General features: G+C 35.5%; 1 protein-coding gene and 2 long non-coding RNA genes across 6 annotated transcripts in view; 1 reads left to right on the top strand and 2 right to left on the bottom strand.

The window, feature by feature from the left end:
- LOC106022141 overlaps positions 1–19307 on the bottom strand; it is a 163992-nt gene that overhangs the window by 76376 nt on the left and 68309 nt on the right. The gene's annotated exons all lie outside the window — the stretch shown is intronic.
- The window catches only part of Scn9a (sodium voltage-gated channel alpha subunit 9), a 144344-nt gene that overhangs the window by 89327 nt on the left and 35710 nt on the right, over positions 1–19307 (top strand). For both annotated transcript variants that reach the window (XM_040745491.1, XM_040745492.1), the window contains 5 exons: positions 1498–1627; positions 2599–2837; positions 4926–5099; positions 5798–6154; positions 8740–9207. In XM_040745491.1, the coding sequence (XP_040601425.1) occupies positions 1498–1627; positions 2599–2837; positions 4926–5099; positions 5798–6154; positions 8740–9207 (1368 nt within the window). The remainder of the gene's footprint in view (positions 1–1497; positions 1628–2598; positions 2838–4925; positions 5100–5797; positions 6155–8739; positions 9208–19307) is intronic.
- LOC121140370 lies at positions 11887–15682 on the bottom strand. The gene is made up of 2 exons (XR_005877171.1): positions 15372–15682; positions 11887–13203 (listed from the first exon to the last, which is right to left on the bottom strand). It is a non-coding gene; the product is annotated as an uncharacterized LOC121140370 (long non-coding RNA).

Genomic DNA, 19307 nt, shown 5'->3' with positions numbered 1-19307 from the left:
ACTGCATGTGCTCTGGGGTAACTCTGCCACCTCTATGCTTGCATGATACAGCTTAAGCCTTTCTGTTAAACTTGTTTTCTTCTTGTGAAGTACCATGTTACAGTTCTATGAAATGATACTCAAACTTTATATTTCAATTATGTTTGTAATCTGTAAAGCATTATGCAATTTATGTCATATTTACAGGTGATTTAACATTTTAAAAGTAATATTTAAGAATTGACTTTTTACCAGAGGAAAATCAAAACCAAAAAGCAAAAGAACTAAATTATACAACCTGAAGAATTACAAATGTGATCATCTTAGAAGTCTGACATAATGCACAGTTTACATGTACACATCTACTATTGCATGACAAACAATAAAATCTGTACACTATAGACTTGCTTACATTAAAAAGAATTTGTACAGTCAAATTCTTTTTTATTTTAGGGAAAAAAGAGAGTATAGCAGACAAAATACAGCATGTCATACCCATATATACAAATTTAATTATGTATACATGTCTATATTTTGATATGCATATATACATAACTATAGTCAGCATTGCATTCTTATAATTATATGATTATATGAACTATAAACATATACGTATATGTATACATATATGTGTGTTGTTAAAGTATCTGCTATCACATAGCATATACATGCTAGTGCCTGCCAGCTATAAGATTGCATAATTCTTCATATATATATATCATATATATATAAATAAATATATATATATTGTGTATGTGGGTATGTATTTTAGAAGACCAGCAAAGTATTTTTGTTTGTTTTAAGTCAGCTGGTATGCTTGAAAAACAAGCATTTTAACTTAAAGATGAAAATGTCTGGCATGCCTCAGTTCAAATTACTGCATGTTGATGGTTTTTAGAGCTGCGGTTTTTAGACTGTGATCACCTCTTTGAGACAGAGCCTATACTCTCTATGATGCTACTGTTGCCATCACTGTTAAATACCTTTTTCAAACTGAGTCACTGAACATTATCTACACAAAGTGCTATAAAGTATTCTTTCAGCTGTAAAAAAAAAATCTTAAAGTAGTTTCCATTAATGTTAGTATCACAATAAACAAAGGGGAATGATAATTACTGAAATTAGAGTGTTTGACTTTACCCCTTTATTACACAACTCTCCAGCTCTTGTCTGGTTGTTTTATGTATGGTTTTCCCTTGGTAAATATTTCATTAAGATGTATATGCAGAGAGAACACAATACTGCTGTAATGAGAACAGCTATTTCTTAACCCTGAAACAAGAATATAAAGCAAGACTTTTTGCTCTATGCATTTTACTAATGATAGAGGCATTAAATAACCCTCCTATTGCATAAAACTGGTAAGTAGCAGAATCATCTTTTGAATCTAGCAATCTAATCTCTACTTTTAAATATTCATTACAGCTACCCAAACCAAATATTGTTTCTACCTATGCTACTATGCTACGTTAGGATTATGTTTTCAAGACTGTAATTAGTCACCCTTTTCCCCTTTAGGGTACAACCAATCAAATGCGCAAAAAAAGACTCTCCAGTTCTTACTTCCTGTCTGAGGACATGTTGAATGACCCGCATCTCAGGCAAAGAGCAATGAGCAGAGCAAGCATTCTAACCAACACTGTAGAAGGTATGTGATAAAAATTTTAGCTTATGGGTTCTTAAATAAAATTAATATAAACTATAATTACCTTTAAAGAAACTGGTGGAATTTATTAAGAATAATTTAAAGCATATTAAAGGAGAAAAGAAACGACTAAAAAGAAATGATGATTTTATGAAAGAGAACTTAAAATCTAATGAACAGGTGAATTTATATGTCATTATATTGCACACACCTTGTTAATGTGTGTGTTCATTCAAATGAGAAGGAGGGTACCTTTACTAATAAATGTCACCAAAATTTGCACATACTTAAAAATGTAATAGAAGTTATAGTTATACATATAATTAGGTATATGCAAATGTAGCATAATATATGCAAATTTTAATGAACAGTAACTTTCACGCAAAAAATGGTATTTTATCAATAGTAACGAAAAACATGTGTTGGGGCGGTACATGTCCACTTGTGTATTGTGTATTTGTGGATTGACAATGAAGGTCTTTCTCTACTGTTCCCCATGTAATTTTGGGAATGGGGTCTCTTACTAAATCTGGAGATCACTGAATCAACCAGATTAGCTGACCACCAAGCCTAATGATTCTCTTGCCTCCACCTCCCCAGTGTTGGGGTTAGGAGCATGAGCCATAGTCCCCAGCTTTTTGCCTAGGTTCTGGGGATCAGAATTCAGGTTCTCAGGACATGGCAAGCCCTTGACCCTATGTGCCTTCTCCTCAGCACCATGCTAGTGTACAATTATCTGAGAGGTGCCCATATGTCTTCATTTGGTCACTAATGCCTTCTTATGCTTCATTTCACCAACAAATATGTGGTACAAGACTTTTACACAACTTTCTGGGCTTTCAAAGAAATAGTACTTTGATACAAAACTTAAGCCACAGCATTTGTTTAAATATTAGATTTTATTACTGATTTCTACTTGCAAGTGAATAAACTATACCAATGAATGATTTCATTTTTTTCCACTTTTTCCCCAGAACTTGAGGAGTCTAGACAAAAATGTCCACCGTGGTGGTACAGATTCGCTCACACATTTTTAATCTGGAATTGCTCTCCATATTGGATAAAATTCAAAAAGTTCATCTATTTTATTGTAATGGATCCTTTTGTAGATCTTGCAATTACCATTTGCATAGTTCTAAACACGTTATTTATGGCTATGGAGCATCACCCAATGACTGATGAGTTCAAAAATGTGCTTGCAGTGGGGAACCTGGTGAGTTGTATCCCCCCAACCCTCTCCCTTTGGGTGATATCTTGCCATCTCCTTCTGGTTTTCAAACCTGTGGGTCTACAGATAATTGTGCAGATATTGAATTTACCCTATGAATCCAGCTACAAAGTCAATCTTCTGATTGTGTACTATTTGAAGATATTTTTTCAGCAGTGTTGATTCCCATAAATACCAAGACTACTTTCATGGGTGTTATCATTTCAGGAATTACAATGGATTTTAAATGCCAAAACATCTGTCAACATTTTAATGTTTTAAATGGTTTAAAAACTTCGAACTTCCTGAGTGAATACATACTTGACATGTTTTTAGAAACACTATGGGTGTGTGTATTATTCTGAAATAGTGGTACTGAGATATCCCAAACTTTACAATTTCAAAGATTTCAATTTGAACCCAGATTTAGTCTCCTGGTAATTAGGGTCTTGAACAAATATCCAGAACTTTCTGCATTTTTTCTTCTTTCCTTCTATTTCTCGCTGGCATAAATAAGGTAGAAGTGTGTGCTTTCTAATGGAGGCCCAGATCATGGAAATCAGTGCTTTCTTTCTAAGGTTACTGTAGCACATGACCTCAGAGGCCCTGACTTGTCTCATGTCTATCACCACAACCCCAGAGTAGAGAGCTCCCTGCTAATATTTTCATGATTCTTTTTTTTTCCCAGTGGTCTTACCACGTCCCTCTGAAACATTATTGTTCAGCTAAATTCTTTTGAGGCAAAGTGTGCCACAAGGAGTTACAAGCAAACAATTTTATGTTACCATCTTTAGACCTGTATGATAAATTAATTGTGTTTTATCATACAGTTTGTCAGTAAGTACTTTATATGTCTAACATTATCTTCCCCATGAAAGTTAAACATTTTTCTTCTGCCCTTGTAAACATTCAAAAATTGAGTCAATATGTTCTTTATGGCTCTATGAGTAGACAGAATGGTAAAGGAGAATGCATTATAATTTCAATATCTGAATAGTTATATGATAGATAAATAAATATATAATAAAGAGATGATCAGATATATAAATAATAGATAGATACATAAGTAAATAGATTAAATACATAGATGATAGAGACAAAATTGGATGACTGATAGGTAGATAAATAATAGATTATCATATAGATGATTTTAGATACAGATGTTAAATGATAGATAGATGATAAATAAGTGATATGTACATGAGAGATAATCAAATAGATGATAACAGATATCAGATAGATAAGTGATGGTAGAGAAAGAAGGAAAGAAAGAAAATAAGAAAGTTGTATTAACAAAGAATCATTGGTCAATTGTCAAAAACTTATAGCTCTGTAATTTTAATAATGTCTTTTTAAACGCTGTCTCTGATGATGAAAACTGGCAAGATAACTAGGGCTTTTTAAGTTTTATATTTTTTTATTTTTTATTTAAATTAGAAACAAGCTTGTTTTACATGTCAATACCAGTTCTCTCTCTCTCCCCTCCTCCCCTGCCTCCTATTCCATCCCCTTTCAATCCCCAGGGAGAGTGAGACCTTCCATGGGGGATCTTCAAAGTCTGTCATATCATTTGGAGCAGCATCTAGACTCTCCCCCATGTGCCTAGGCTGAGAGAATATTCCTCTATAGGAATGGGCTCCCAAAGTCCATTTGTATGCTAGGGATAAATACTGATATACTACCAGAGGCCCCATAGATTGCTGACACCCACATTCAGGAGGTCTGGATCAGTCCTATGCTGGTTTCCCAGCTATCAGTCTGGAGCCCATGAGCTCCCCTTTGTTCCGGTCAGCTGTTTCTGTGGGTTTCACCAGGCTGGTCTTGACCCCTTTGCTCATGACTCCTCCCTCTCTGCTTCTGGACTCCAGGAATTCAGTTCAGTGTTTAGCTGTGGGTGTGGCTCAGCTCACAACCAAAAATACAAGAGTTTTTATCTTTTGTCTAAAGGAGGAAATGAGTCAATAGCCACTTTTGAAGTATCTAGCACATTAGATGGGACATGGCCACTACTAAGTTAATAGACATTGTCACTATCAAGTTGGCTTTGAACGTTCCAATAACAGAAAAATGAGAAAAATGTTGTGTTTCTTTTAGATATTTACAGGAATCTTCGCAGCTGAAATGGTACTGAAGTTAATAGCCATGGATCCTTATGAGTATTTTCAAGTAGGCTGGAATATTTTTGACAGCCTAATTGTAACGTTAAGTTTGGTTGAGCTTTTCCTAGCAGATGTGGAGGGATTATCAGTCCTGCGGTCATTCAGACTGGTAAGTAGAAGCTATAGATACTTTTATATTCTATAATATAGGGATATCAGATTTGTATGGGTTTTCCATTTGTTTGTTTGTTTTTTACTCTATGGTATTATTATTTAAAACTTTTAGAAGTCAAATCAAAGGTAATATCAAATCTAGCACTTAGAAAAGTAAGTCCATTCATTTACAATGTAATTTAGAGGGCTAAAACCCTGTGTTAAGTTAGGAACTTGAAATTATGTTTGGTTTTGTTTTAAAGTGTATTCTAATATGATGGAAACACTTTTAATCTGACATACAATGATGTATTTTACAATAAGAAGATTATGATTTGCAGAAATTTAAGCATAGTATGCCCATAGCTTTATGGATTTAGTAACTAAAGTTTAAATATTTGTCACCCAAACAACTATGCAATATAAAATATATTAAAAGTTCTGGAAAGGAAAATTAAGCTTAAGTTACCAATTCTCAAAGAACACCTATTATTAAAATAAATTGCTATCAAAATCCTCAACTAAAACTATAACATTTTTTCAGATTATGCAGTCATTATTATGACAGAAATCTTAAAGACAGATGAAAGCAAAATATTGCCTTTAGCTAGATCATAACAACATGGAATATGAATTACACTATATACTTAAAACAAAATCAAGAGTAGAAACACTGAATACTGTTTTACGAATAATACTAAACTTTGTTTTTAGCTGCGAGTATTCAAGTTGGCAAAATCCTGGCCCACGCTGAATATGCTCATTAAGATAATTGGCAATTCGGTGGGCGCACTGGGAAACCTGACCCTGGTGTTGGCCATCATCGTCTTCATTTTTGCCGTGGTCGGCATGCAGCTGTTTGGAAAGAGCTACAAGGAGTGTGTCTGCAAGATCAACGAGGATTGCATACTCCCACGCTGGCACATGAATGACTTCTTTCACTCCTTCCTGATTGTATTCCGAGTGCTGTGTGGAGAGTGGATAGAGACCATGTGGGACTGCATGGAGGTCGCAGGCCAAGCCATGTGCCTTATTGTCTACATGATGGTCATGGTGATTGGCAACCTTGTGGTATGTAAGAGCTATTAATATATTTAAATGTTCTATTATAATCACTTTGAGATGTTATTTTGTAATTTTAAAATTAACTCTTTTAAAATTACAAAATAACATCTTTAACCTCCTTTGTCAGAAAAACCTATATTTATGTTTTCCAAACTTACCTACTAGAAAGTCTTACTTTATTCTCTCATTTTGATGGCTTTATCATATGAATTAAATCTGTGGTTTTCAGACTTCTTAAAACATGAAAGGAGAACAGGATGAGAGATACCATAATAGTTGTAGTCATTATAGCTTTGAGGAGAGAGCTGACACCAGTGACATTTCCAGAGATATGCAAGGATAACACCAACTGGAAAACTAAGTAATAGCAGAGAGACTACATGAATAGGCCTTACCTAATGATAAGGTTGATAACTTTCTTATATGGCATCTTATAACCTCCATCCAGTGACTGATGGAAACAGAGACAGATACAGCTAAACACTGATCTGACCCGCAGGAACCCAGTGACAGATATGGAGGAGTGATGAGCAAAGGGGTCAAGACCGTTCTGGAGAAACCGACAAATACAGCTGACTGAACAAGGGGGAGCTCTTGAACCCCAGACTGATGACTAAGAGGCCAACAGGGGACTGATCCAGACCCCCTGAATATAGTGTCATTGAGGAGGCCTCAGCAATCTCTGGGACCTTGGGCAGTAGATTAGTGTTCATCATGGCATACAAATGAAATTTAGGAGCCCATTCCACATGGAAGGATGCTCTCTCAGCATGGACACAAGGGGAAATGCCTAGGTTCTGCCCTGGATGAAATAACAGACTCTCGAGATCCCCCCAAGGAGGGCCTCACCCTTCCTTGGGAAAGATATGGGGATAGGGCTAGGGGTGATGGGGTGGGGGTGGGGCTGGGAGGGAGAAGGGGGAGAGCTTGGATTGACATTTGAAACATGCATGTTTCTAATTTAAATTTTAAAAAGAAAAAAACATGAAATGTCTTCAAATGTGAAGCTACAGTGGCAAATAATGCATGATTAAATAATGATCACAAACTAATAGAACAAGACCAATGAGAACATTGCTTATTGGTCCTTGTATTCATAAAATTAGCAACTGGGCAAAGCTCAGCGTCCTTGCCTATATAAGGCCCTTTGAGTTGGAAGGATTTTCAAATTTTATAATGTATAAAAAGAATAAATGAAGAATATTTTATGACATATGTTCATCATGTGAATTCCAACTTTTAGTGTCCATACAAGGTTTTGTAGAAGCACGGATATATTCATATATATATACATATATATATATATATATATATTTGGTTTTTCAAGACAGGGTTTCTCTGTAGCTTTGGAGGCTGTCCTGGAACTCACTCTGTAGACCAGGATGGCTTTGAACTCACAGAGATCCACCTGCCTCTGCCTTCCAAGTGCTGAGATTAAAGGCGTGTGCCACCACCACCCAGCTATCATTTATATTTTTCCTGTGGCTTCACTCATTATCAATGTTTAAAGAGAGAAACTCATTTGAAAAGGTTCTTTGTAGTAGCACTTCATTGATATTCCTAGTAAAACACAAACATATGTTCTTAATAAAATACTAAAAAGACAACAGCTTTAAAGTACCTAAAAGCTCTTAACAATTACCCAAATTGTTTTCTATGACTCTGTATTAGCCAGACTTTGAAACACTGTAACAGACACCTGGCATAAACATTTAAAGGAGGAAAGATCTATTTGGACTCTATTTTAGCAGTTACAGCTCATAATGGCAAATAGGGCATGTGGAGTCTGGCTGCTCACAGGATTTCAGCTAGGAAGCAGCAAGCACTTTTAAGCAGTCATCTTTCTCCCTTTTACCACTCAATTCCATCCAATCTCCTGGCCTGTATGAAAAAAATATGAGGCAGATATTTAGGACCTTGAAGAAATATGAGGTAGACACCTGTATTTAATTGTCATTCAGTTATGCTCATGACCCTCATGTAAAACCTCTAAAACAATTTACATGTCTTCTGCCCTCTGTGAAGAATCTTAAAACTGGGAATTCTCTTGGATACTTCATTCAGAAATGAAAGACAGAAATGACTTTGCTTTCAAAAAAGACCTTGCTTCAAGGATGCAAATTGTCCTAACCTTCTTGGCCACTTCTTCCAGGACCTAAGCGATACTCAATAAAGGCAGCCAATCAGTTCCACTTTCTTGAAGGAATTATGTTCAGTGTGCTTAAATCTTGACCTGAATGGTCAGCACAATGACAGTAGTCTAATTTCCTCACCCAGTTTGCTTCCCAGAAGTGAGTGAAGAGACCCTTTGAAATGCATTAAAGGGAACTTGACTGGCTCATATGCCAGAACAAAAAAAAACTAATAAAGGGCATGATTCTCTGCTCCTCAGTTTATCAGGAGTATTGATTGCTAATCCCTGCTGCCCAAACCCCCATGTCTGTATGTGGAGAGAGTTCTAACAAGTACATGAAAAGATGCTCTGCCTTTTGTCATTGTGGGTTTCTATTGTGACCTATATTTCTGAAAAGTGTGCTTCTTTGTATCTCCCGTGTCCCTGTTTCTCCCCACCCACATCTACCCTGATATAGGTCCTGAACCTGTTTCTGGCTTTATTACTGAGTTCATTTAGTTCTGACAATCTTACAGCAATTGAAGAAGACACCGATGCAAACAACCTCCAGATTGCAGTGGCCAGAATTAAAAGAGGAATAAATTATGTAAAACGGACCTTACGTGAATTTATCCTAAAAGCATTTTCCAAAAAACCAAAGGGCTCCAAGGATACAAAACGAACGGTAGATCCAAACAACAAAAAAGAAAACTATATCTCAAACCGTACACTTGCTGAGATGAGCAAAGATCACAAAGAAAAGGATAAAATGAGTGGCTTTGGGAGCAGTATAGACAAGAGCTTTATGGATGAAAATGATTACCAGTCCTTTATTCATAATCCCAGCCTCACAGTGACAGTGCCAATTGCACCTGGGGAATCTGATTTGGAAAATATGAACACTGAAGAACTTAGTAGTGACTCAGATAGCGACTACAGCAAAGAGGTAAGGCCACTGTCCATAGATTGTTGTACTAACAGTTTGTAGATGAACTAACATTTGAGATATCTGGTGTTCTCAGGTCTAGCATTGGATAGTGCTAAGAGACAGTTGGTGTGTGTCATCTCAAACAGTTTGCTAACCATTCAGATAAGGTTTTCTTGCTCTTTTCTTAATCATTGGCTTTAACCTACTTAGCTAAACATCTGACCCTCCCATCCTCCGTCCCTTCCTTGTTGCCACAGTCTTAGTCCACACCCTGTCAAACTTGTCATCTCTACCATTCTTACCTTAATACTCACTACCTGCCCATTACAACTTGTTCTGCTGCCTCCATTTCTCATCTACTCCATGTATGAAAACTAATTTCACTTCAGTTCATTCCTAATCATGTGCTTCCCATGACAGAGTCATCCACAGTTTCTGTAAACCTTCCCCCTAGAGACTCAAGCAGCTTTGACTACCAACACTTCCTCCTGCTCTCCTGCAAAGCCTTCCCAGTACCAAGTAAATTTCCCTGTAAGCCACAACCATTGTCTACCTGTGCTACTTTGCTTGAGATTTCCTTCTGTGGACGAATTCTGCATAAATGTTTCAAATTTGAATCTGAAATTCTTCTGTAAAGTCATTAGCACCTAAATCACAGCTTATGTGAATGTATGCAAAGCTCTTCAGACACCTACCTGTTGAGCCTTTCCTAAACTCTGCTCTAGTTGACTGAAACTCGTCTAATTCTGAGTTCTGTATAATTTTATGCCTCTCCTTGATTTGTTATTTTGATTTAAATTTGCATTTCTTGAGAAATTTGGGGCTGCATTAAATGGTGTCGTGAGCTAAGGACAGAAACTGTAAAAACACATTTGCATCTTCTTCTCCAGCCTCATTCTATGTGTGTCTAAGCAACTTGATGTATATGCTCAATTATATTTCATTTGTTTCAAATACAACAACCAAAAGCCATCACTGACTATTATTTGAAAATTATTCCCTGTCATATTTTTATAATTTTCCTATTTTAGTCATAATAGAAATTATTGGATAGATATTTATCAAGTGTCATCAATCTGTTTAAACCTATTAAGACTTATCATCCATGAATTTATAGCCAATATATCAAAAAGGCTATATGGCATAGTAATAGGCAATTCACAGTCACATACATATATAAACAATCATAGTCAATATAGTACATATATATGTCATGATAATGATTTATTAATTAAATAAATGATTAAATATATCACTTAGTAAACAAAGGAATTGATTAATTCATTTCTGTCTGATGATCAAGTCAGGATGAAAATCCTTTATTTATTTAAAATCTTTTTACATGGAGAAAGTAATAGAAAAAAGTACTAATTTCAATTTGCAGAAAATCTACATGCATAAACAAATTGTCAGTAGCATATCTCTGAATTTAGTGTCATATAAAAAAAGGAAATTAACTCAACAATTTTCTCCCGAAAACAATGGAAGCTAGGAAGTTTCAATTGCCTGGAAGGCAATAACTCTCTAAATTAAGCCTAAAATCCTAGTTGTAAAAAAATTTATAAAACAGGAAAACCAACCAAAGCCACTTGAAGTTGCTTATTAACAGACAGGAGGATTTTTGTTTTGACCTGGTCATTTTTCTTTCAATCAAAGCTAGTGACTGAAATTTTGTCATCACTGACAAAATCTATTTTTGTCTCTCCAAACAAGGTGGACATACATCTTTTGAAAAATGACAGCCAAAGTTATCTCTGTCTTCCTAGTATGTCACAATTATGACCTTGGACCACTGTGAAAACTCTGGGCTCTTTTGATTTAGTTTTTCCAGATTAAAATTTTCCTGAGATGAATTTTCAATGTCTGCCTTGTTCTTCAGTTGGGAGCTGAGGAACACAGACTGCATTTGTCTGAAGTATGCCTCTCTTTCACGCAAACCTTCTCTGCTATAATCAGCATAATCTCTAGCTCCCACTCTCCCTTCCAGATTCCCAGTTGTTTAATCCCTCCCTTGGAAGTATCTTCATTTTCTACCCTTAAATGTCAGCACATTCCTAATGAGAATTGATGACCCTAAGCAGAATGTACCTAATATAAAACATCTTCTGGTTCAGAACCCACATTTTGACCAGAGGGAAAATACCTCTGACCTTTGAAACCTCTCCATCTTGCCCTCGTTTCCCCAAAGCCCTGCCCTTTGTGGCTATAGCCTATTTCCAGTATGCTTCATAGAGATATTTCAATCCTTTTTTGTGTCACCTCTCATACAAGCAGGTTTGCTAGCTGAGGAAAACAATTAAATGAGTACAGAATGACTTGGCAAAGTATCTTAGTCAGTCCTTACTAAACAACTCCCAATAAAAGGGCACATTTCTCTAAAGTCACAGTCCACCTCTGAGCCAGAAAAGACACACTGTCATCTACAGTGTACTCAGGAGACTAAAACTGCCACTGCATCTCAGTATGTAGACACTGGATTGATGGTTCTCACTCAGACTCCTGCTGCAAGTATTCTGGGAGCATTCTCATGCTCCACAGACCTTTCCCATCAGCAATGAATTGCTTCCTCTTTAGCATCTTAGATGGAGCAAAAACTGTATCCATTCCCTCAATAATACATATTTTAATTTACTATGCTCCAGGAATTGGGCTGAGCTGCTGAGAGAGGAAAATAATCTTACTTTCTCTCAGCTACAAAGCCCTACTGTATGATTTAACCAGCAAGTTCAAATATAAAGAGCTCTGGATGAAGATGTGTGAGCTTGTGTACTGTTTTAATGGTGTACTGATATTCTAGAGTTTCAGAAACAAACTCAGTGACTCAGATCACATTCTTTGATAGTTCTTGACTCCAGAGATCTGGATTCAAGATGCTGTCAGAGCTACCATCCATCTAAAAGCACTAGGGAAAGACCCCACCCACTCTGCTGCTTCTAATCCAGATGGTGGGTGATGGCAATCTCCACTTTCAGTAGTATCTCCACACCCTAATTCTGATGTGACACAGTGTCCACCATGAACCTCTCTGTCTTCTTCTATTACAAAGGACTGTCCTCTGTAATGACACATGGTTTGAGCCTCATAAACCAAAACTACATGTTGCCAAAGACTATTCCAAATAAAGAAACACAAAAAGGTGCCAGGGTGACTAAACATTTTTGTTACTTTTTTGCTAGGGAGGAATAGATACACTGTGTATTTGGCTTTAAAAAAAAGGAATGTGTAATTATGGCATTAAAATATGCAGGTGGTGGTAGTCATGAATCCTATTAATCCTAGCACTTGGGAGGCACATGTAGGTGGGTCTCTGAGTTCAAGGCCAGCATCATCTGCAGAGGGAGTTCCAGGACAGCCAGTAATACACAGAGAGAGAAACCCCATCTCAAAAAGCCAAAAAATAAAATCAAGGAAACTGATAATACAGAAAGCAGTTAAATTTTAGGGACTTGGCAGTTTATAGACTGTACTTTGGAACTTCTCTTCTGTCTCCAAAGAAGTTGAGTGGTAGATATCTGGAAACACAAGCCTAAAGGGAAAAGGAAGAGTCAATAGTACAGAAAGGTTGAAATCATGTATGCTTCGCTGTGTCAATCACTGGAGTCATTCATAGAAAGTTATGGGATTACCTGATGGAGAATGTTCTCAGGAAACGCTGCACAGCAACAAGATGTGAGAAGCACCACAGTAAATGGCATGCTCCTTCAGAATCTCCAATGCTAGCATAGTTCTTGGAGTAGTCTCAACAGAAAGCAAGGAGGAGGTCTGGCCAGTTCCAGACTGGTAGCAAGATTCAGGCTCCTACTCTGTCTTCCAGAGGAAGGAACATGACATTGGACAAGGTAGCTCACTTCTGACCCAGCAATTTTCAGAGAACTCGGACTTTGGTAGCCAAACTTTCTGGAAGCCAGATCAATGAGGGGCTCACCAAAAAAAGGAGTAACTGGCCAACACTCTACAGCATCTATACACTCCAGAAAAGAGAGCCATGTGGTCTTCTGTGGTCTCCTGTAACACCTGAGAGGTGGATGCCAGGAAGGGGAGGTGGAGAGGGAGAAAGCACATTTAAGCAGGATGAAATGCATTTACCAGGCAATCTGACTTATCCAGCACACATTCTTCTTCACCCTAGATAGTAGATTTGATGACCATATTTGTAGGTGACTGAGACTCTGAAAGACTAATAAAGTATGTTTCCTATAGGTGTTTCTGGAAACTTTTCTGTATGAATGCCAAATTGTAATCTCAGTCCTACATGCCATAGAAAGGCAAGACAGTAAATAGGAATAAAATGGCCTTCTGCCACCCCTTGCAACAGTGAAATTCATGATCAGGTATTCTGTTATATGAAATTTGACATTTGTTGATTCATTGGGAGTCTGACGTTGCACTTCTGATTGCAAGTGAATCCTCAATTCTGATTTGCTTGCATAGATTGCACCTCCATAATCACTATCATTATGGGGAGGGTTCAAGGCAGGGTTTTTCTGTATATCTTTGGACTCTGTCCTGGAACTCACTATGTAAATCAGGCAGACCTTGAACATACAGAGATCCACCTGCCTCTGGCTCCCGAGTACTGGGATTAAAGGTGTACACCAACACTGCCTGGTTCCATAATCATTCTTAAGTGCTGTATTTTGCTAGCTTAAATTTGATAACTTATAACAGCCTTACTCCAAGATTTATTGACTGATTTTAATCCTTAAATATATTTTTCTCAGGACTACTAACTCTGATGTTTCATTTAGTATTATCAGTACCTATTTATAGCCCAATATGCATTTATGTTTATATATTTGAATAAAGGGTAATCATGTGTTATGACAATATGCCTCTACTTTTTTGTATATTATTAATAAAATATTGCAAACTCCTCTAGACAAAATTCAGGCCTTTATGGTCACTGCCTGATTACGTGTTCTGAGAAGCATACTGCTGGAATAACTCTGGGTTTCTTAGCCTGACCTCTCAGACTTATTGACAAGATTGACATGTGATACAGAAGCATCCATGAAATCCAGACATTAGTTTTGTACTTTTTCTCCTTTCTCTTCATGAAGGTTTGCATTATTACAAGGAAGCATGAAAGTGATTGGCAAAGTGGTGCTATGCTCTAGCAGATATAGATAATGGATACAATTGGGGGAAATGTATTTCCCATATCATATAATATCTTGTTATACAAAACTATAATATGAAGTTACTAGGGAAAAAGTTGAATTTACTTAGTTAATTAAAAAACACATAAAATAAGGGTATATGAAGTTTAAGGTTAAGGAACTGCAAATATCCAACCATTTTTATATCCCTTAAATTCAATTCATGTATTTCAATATAACATAAAGAAAATGAAAAGAAAACTTTAGTCTATAGGTATCATATTTATTTTAATTGCCTAAATATTATGCAACTAACTCAAATTATTTCATCCAGTACTTGAAATCATAAACCATAAAGAGCAAGATTAATATTTTCTCTGACCATGTGCTCAGCATAAGACAGGTGTATAGTTTTCTATCATAAATTACAGTCATTAAATACTTTGATCCTTTTAAGCATTTGATTTCCATTATCTGCACTATAAGTTCATGTACTCTAAAGGTAAATATTAAGCAAAATTGATTAAAATAAATAATTTTAACATGACAATTTATATTTGTGATAAATCAGCAGACCATTGCAACATGGGCAGAATTAGCACATCTTATAATCGATCCTATCCTATCCCACTGAGGGACTCCAAAATAAGGTATACATGTCTTTAGACTGGAAGAGGTGGCCCATGAACCGAACCCTGACACACAGGGGTAAATTCACTGGCCGGCCATGTCACAGAAGGAAATCGCAGGCCAACTACCAAGCACTCACTTCACTTTCCTAATTCACTCATTTATCCCTCCTCTCATTTAGTATTTAAGTCTGAAAGCCATCGTCTCTGAAGAAAACATGAAGTGCATGCCCGATATGAAATGCATTCATTTTATTGATTTGATAAAAAGTTACTTTAATTTATATAATCATCAAAGTTAAATATTTTATACAAACTTACTGTAATTGCTTTTTTCATTGTTATTAAGTCTGTATCTCTTTAGATTTACCGAAGTTTTTTTCTCATCCTTTCGTTAAAGGGCAATTTACATTTTCACTTAGTATTGAACTTTGTAGAGTATAATTGTCCTTACCAGAAACGCTCTTGACGGGCCAAATTGTACTGTGCTGGGGGTGGTGGGCTTTGATCCTGTTCTTTATGCATTAACTCCCCAAAGTCAGTTACTGTTCTAGAAAAGTAAACTCAGGTCATTTCTTTTTCTCAGTTTGATTCCAAACTCTTTGAAAAATCTTTCCCTCTTTACTAGGGAATAAAATATTGGTCTGTAATACCTAAATCAAAATTTCCTATTCTTTATGATTTCATAGGTTTGTAAGTACTACATTCTTGCTGTGATGTTTAAACTCTTGAAGTTATTTAAACATGACAACTAAAAATATATGGGGAAATTTTAAGAGTATTTTTCACAAATTATATAATATTACTCTCACACAGTAAATAGTGTACATAATCTATTTTTAAAACATTATTATATTGAAGGACAAATATGGACATTGCATAGTATATGATGGTGTACATGTTCATTTGCTGAATAACAGAATTAGCAAACTGGATGACTATTTTTCTGTCTACTTTAATGACATTTCTTTTGTTTTAACTGTGTTCCAAATGTATTACCTAATGGTGAATACATAACATGTATTTCAGACAGATACTAAGTTTCTGCTTGAAGGTATAAGACCTTACACACTTTAAGTCACAGTTGACTGTTTCCTCGTTCTGCCTTTCTCAACTTCAGGACCTAACCTTCTCACTTCTGCAAGGGTAAAACCACAGTGGAACTCCAGGATAAAGCTCTGTGCTTTAACTACGCAGAGACACATGTGACCACTTTTACACAGGTTACCTAAAACATATACATATATGATATTTCTTCAGTGTCTTGCATGTTGTTCAGTATGAAATCTCTCTGCCTGACCCATTGCAAGAAAGTAGAGAAACATACGATTGTTCCATTGATGAATCTACATCCAGCATGTCACTGGGGTTATTCCATCATTTTTGTGACTTTCTTAATTACCCTTCGTATATCTTTCATGTTCTGAACTGATTTCAAATGCATGACCAATATGATGCTATTGGATGGATTATAAATTAAGATAAAGTAGTAAAAGGCATTTGAAATCAAAATTTCAAGTAAAAACCACTCACAATGTAGGTTAACATTTTATTGAACCAAAATTTAGTGGGAGGAATATCTTAGATAGTAATATTAAAATCATAGGAATGATTATTTTTCCAGCTCTGTATTCAAAGATAAGAAAAATAAGACAACATTTGGCTGCCTTAAGAGTACATATCTCGGAAAGTAAGAGCAGAGTCAACATACCCAAATTCCAAATCTAAATTTTGATTGATTTTGAAATGATTTTGGATAACTAGCATTTTATTTTTATAATCAATTCAAAATTTTAGATAAAACATGTTTATTCATTCTTAAACACCATCGAGTAAATACTTTTAATAAGCTATGCCTATCAATGAGAAATCAGTGATTGAAAGGTTTCTTTTAACTTCTGAAGTAATATCACTGACTGATGAAAGTACATTTCTGGTTCCACACAGAGTTGCCTCTGCATCTAGTTTTAAGAGGAAATAAGTGACTACTACAGCTCTGTTTCAGTAAGATATAGACTTTTTTACCAAGATAATGAACAATAATACAGGCTATTTATCTAAGCTTTCTAAAACTTTTATGAGAAAAATATATTTCTCTGACATTGAGTAAAAGTTATTAATGTTAATATAATCTTTGAAAGACCACATAATAAAGCCAGATTAAGAATCTTGCCTTTTTTATAATCCAGTTCACATTTTTACTTTCTGTGTCATGTTGAAATGTTTGTATTATATGTTGTCTATTGTGCAGTGAAGAAAGCAAAATGTAATCCTGAAACAGTCACATTCTAGGGACAATGACACTCACAATTTACAAGGAAAGAAATAAACAGCAAAAAATCTAATGTTTTAGTGTTCTGTGTACATGAACTTATTGTTAATGATTAAGAAAGGTATTTTCTTTTTCCAATGCTCCTGATTTGAACTCGAGATCTTGAAGAAAACTATTTCACAATGGAATGAATATCCTTCAAATAGACCATGAATAAAAATATACATGTATAAAATAGCACTTATACAGATATAGCAGAATATACAAAAGTTCAGAAAAATACATAAATAGATTTATATGTATATATGTACATATAAATATGTTGTATACATATATGTTTATATTGTGAATTAATAAATTTTTACCAAAGTATTCTTAGAGAAGATGCAGTACATATCAAGTTGATATTCATGGGTCTGGAGTGGTGGCTCAGTTGTTAAGAGTGCTTACTTCCCTTCCAGAGAATCTCTGTTCAGTTCCAAGCACTCTTGTCAGGCTTCTTACAATTGCCTACAACTCCAACTTTGGTGATTTGATGCCCTGTTCTGGCCTCTGAAACCACTGCACTAAGAAACTCAAATACAGACACTGATATATAAGCGTAGATTAATGATTCAAAATAATGAAAAAGTAAAAGAGGGTGATTTCACTTGCACAGGGTGATTTGGAATATGGTGTTTTGACAGAAGCACTTGTACGAAGGTTTGGAGAGAAGAAAATTTTCATGCATGAAAACTTTGTATTCTACATTTTGCTTTTAATATTAGAAATTTGCATGTTGAGAAAATTAATAATCATTCTATTCTTCAGAATTTTCCCCTCCTGATCTGTATTTAGAGGGCAACAAAATTATAAAATTGATGCAGATTGTTTGGTTTTTTCTTTATGATTTGTTTTAAATTTATGAATGATATATAAAGAGACTTGAGGTTTTGAATCTACACTCAAACCTCACATTGTGTCTTTATATTTGCTTAGCTTAAATCCTTGCTAACCCACTTGGAATTTTTCAACAGGTGTTAGTTGTGCTAATGTTTACTAAATGCTTTTAGAATGTTTTCTATCAATAGTCATCATAGTCATTCTATGACAGCACACAGAGGCCTTGGAAAACCTTATCAGGGAATGCCACTTCCCTTTTAGTTAGCATAAAGCTCAAAGATTACACTACTACATCTGAAAAAGGAATATGCAGCCTTCAAACTCCTTATGTTTCCTTATGTTTTTGTTTGTTCTTGTTTTTAAAACTCCTTATGTTTCCTTATGTTTTTGTTTGTTCTTGTGTTTAGCAAAGATATCACCATTTAGCTACATCATATGTTGTATATTGGATATAAAGTGCCCTTCTAGAAGACGTTGAGGAAATTCAGGACTCAGTGAAGTCATTGGCTTTCTTTTAAATCTTGACAATGCCTAAGACTGCCCTCATTAACTTTTTAACATCTAAAACTACATGCTGTGTTGATGTGTGAGTTACTACTGCTAAGTCATTAACACTGAGTAAAAGGCTGCTCATTGGCATACCAACAAGGCTTTGTGATAACAAAAATGAGGAAAATTAAAACTGAAAATAATAAATAAAAAGGGATCCTTAAATCATATTAGTAAAAAAGCAGGAGTTTTGTCTGCTCATGATTAAAATGTAATGTAACATTTAACTGCAATTTTCAATATATTGAAAATGTTCTGAACTAGTCCAAATGACATCTAGACAGGATGACTCTATTGATTTTTCAATTGTCTAATAGTATATATAGTATTTATGGCATCAGCTTTTTGAAAATAATTATAATCTTGAGCTTTTATTGGTAATCAGAAGAAGATTGAAGACACAAAACTCTAAGCCTGATGAAGAAACTATTCTGCTGAAGATGATAGCAAGGGCAACAGTGTCACAGGGCATCTGGGTCTTAAAGGCTGCAGGAAGTGAGGTTTGCTTTCTTCTGGAAGGAATGACAGCAGTGGAAAGCCATGAAAACTGAAAGACAGATGAAGTGTGCTTTAGCTTGACCTTTGATGGTTTATTCTGAATGTCTCTATTTTACTCCTTAGTGATTCATATGGATTCTCAACTTAGTCATCTAAGAATTGAGATTGTGTCTAATAATGGAGCTTAGC

This window comes from Mesocricetus auratus, unplaced genomic scaffold, assembly GCF_017639785.1.
Source record: "Mesocricetus auratus isolate SY011 unplaced genomic scaffold, BCM_Maur_2.0 Super-Scaffold_100004, whole genome shotgun sequence".
In the NCBI taxonomy this organism is placed as follows: Eukaryota; Metazoa; Chordata; class Mammalia; order Rodentia; family Cricetidae; genus Mesocricetus; species Mesocricetus auratus.
This window is presented reverse-complemented; position numbering and strand designations above follow the sequence as displayed.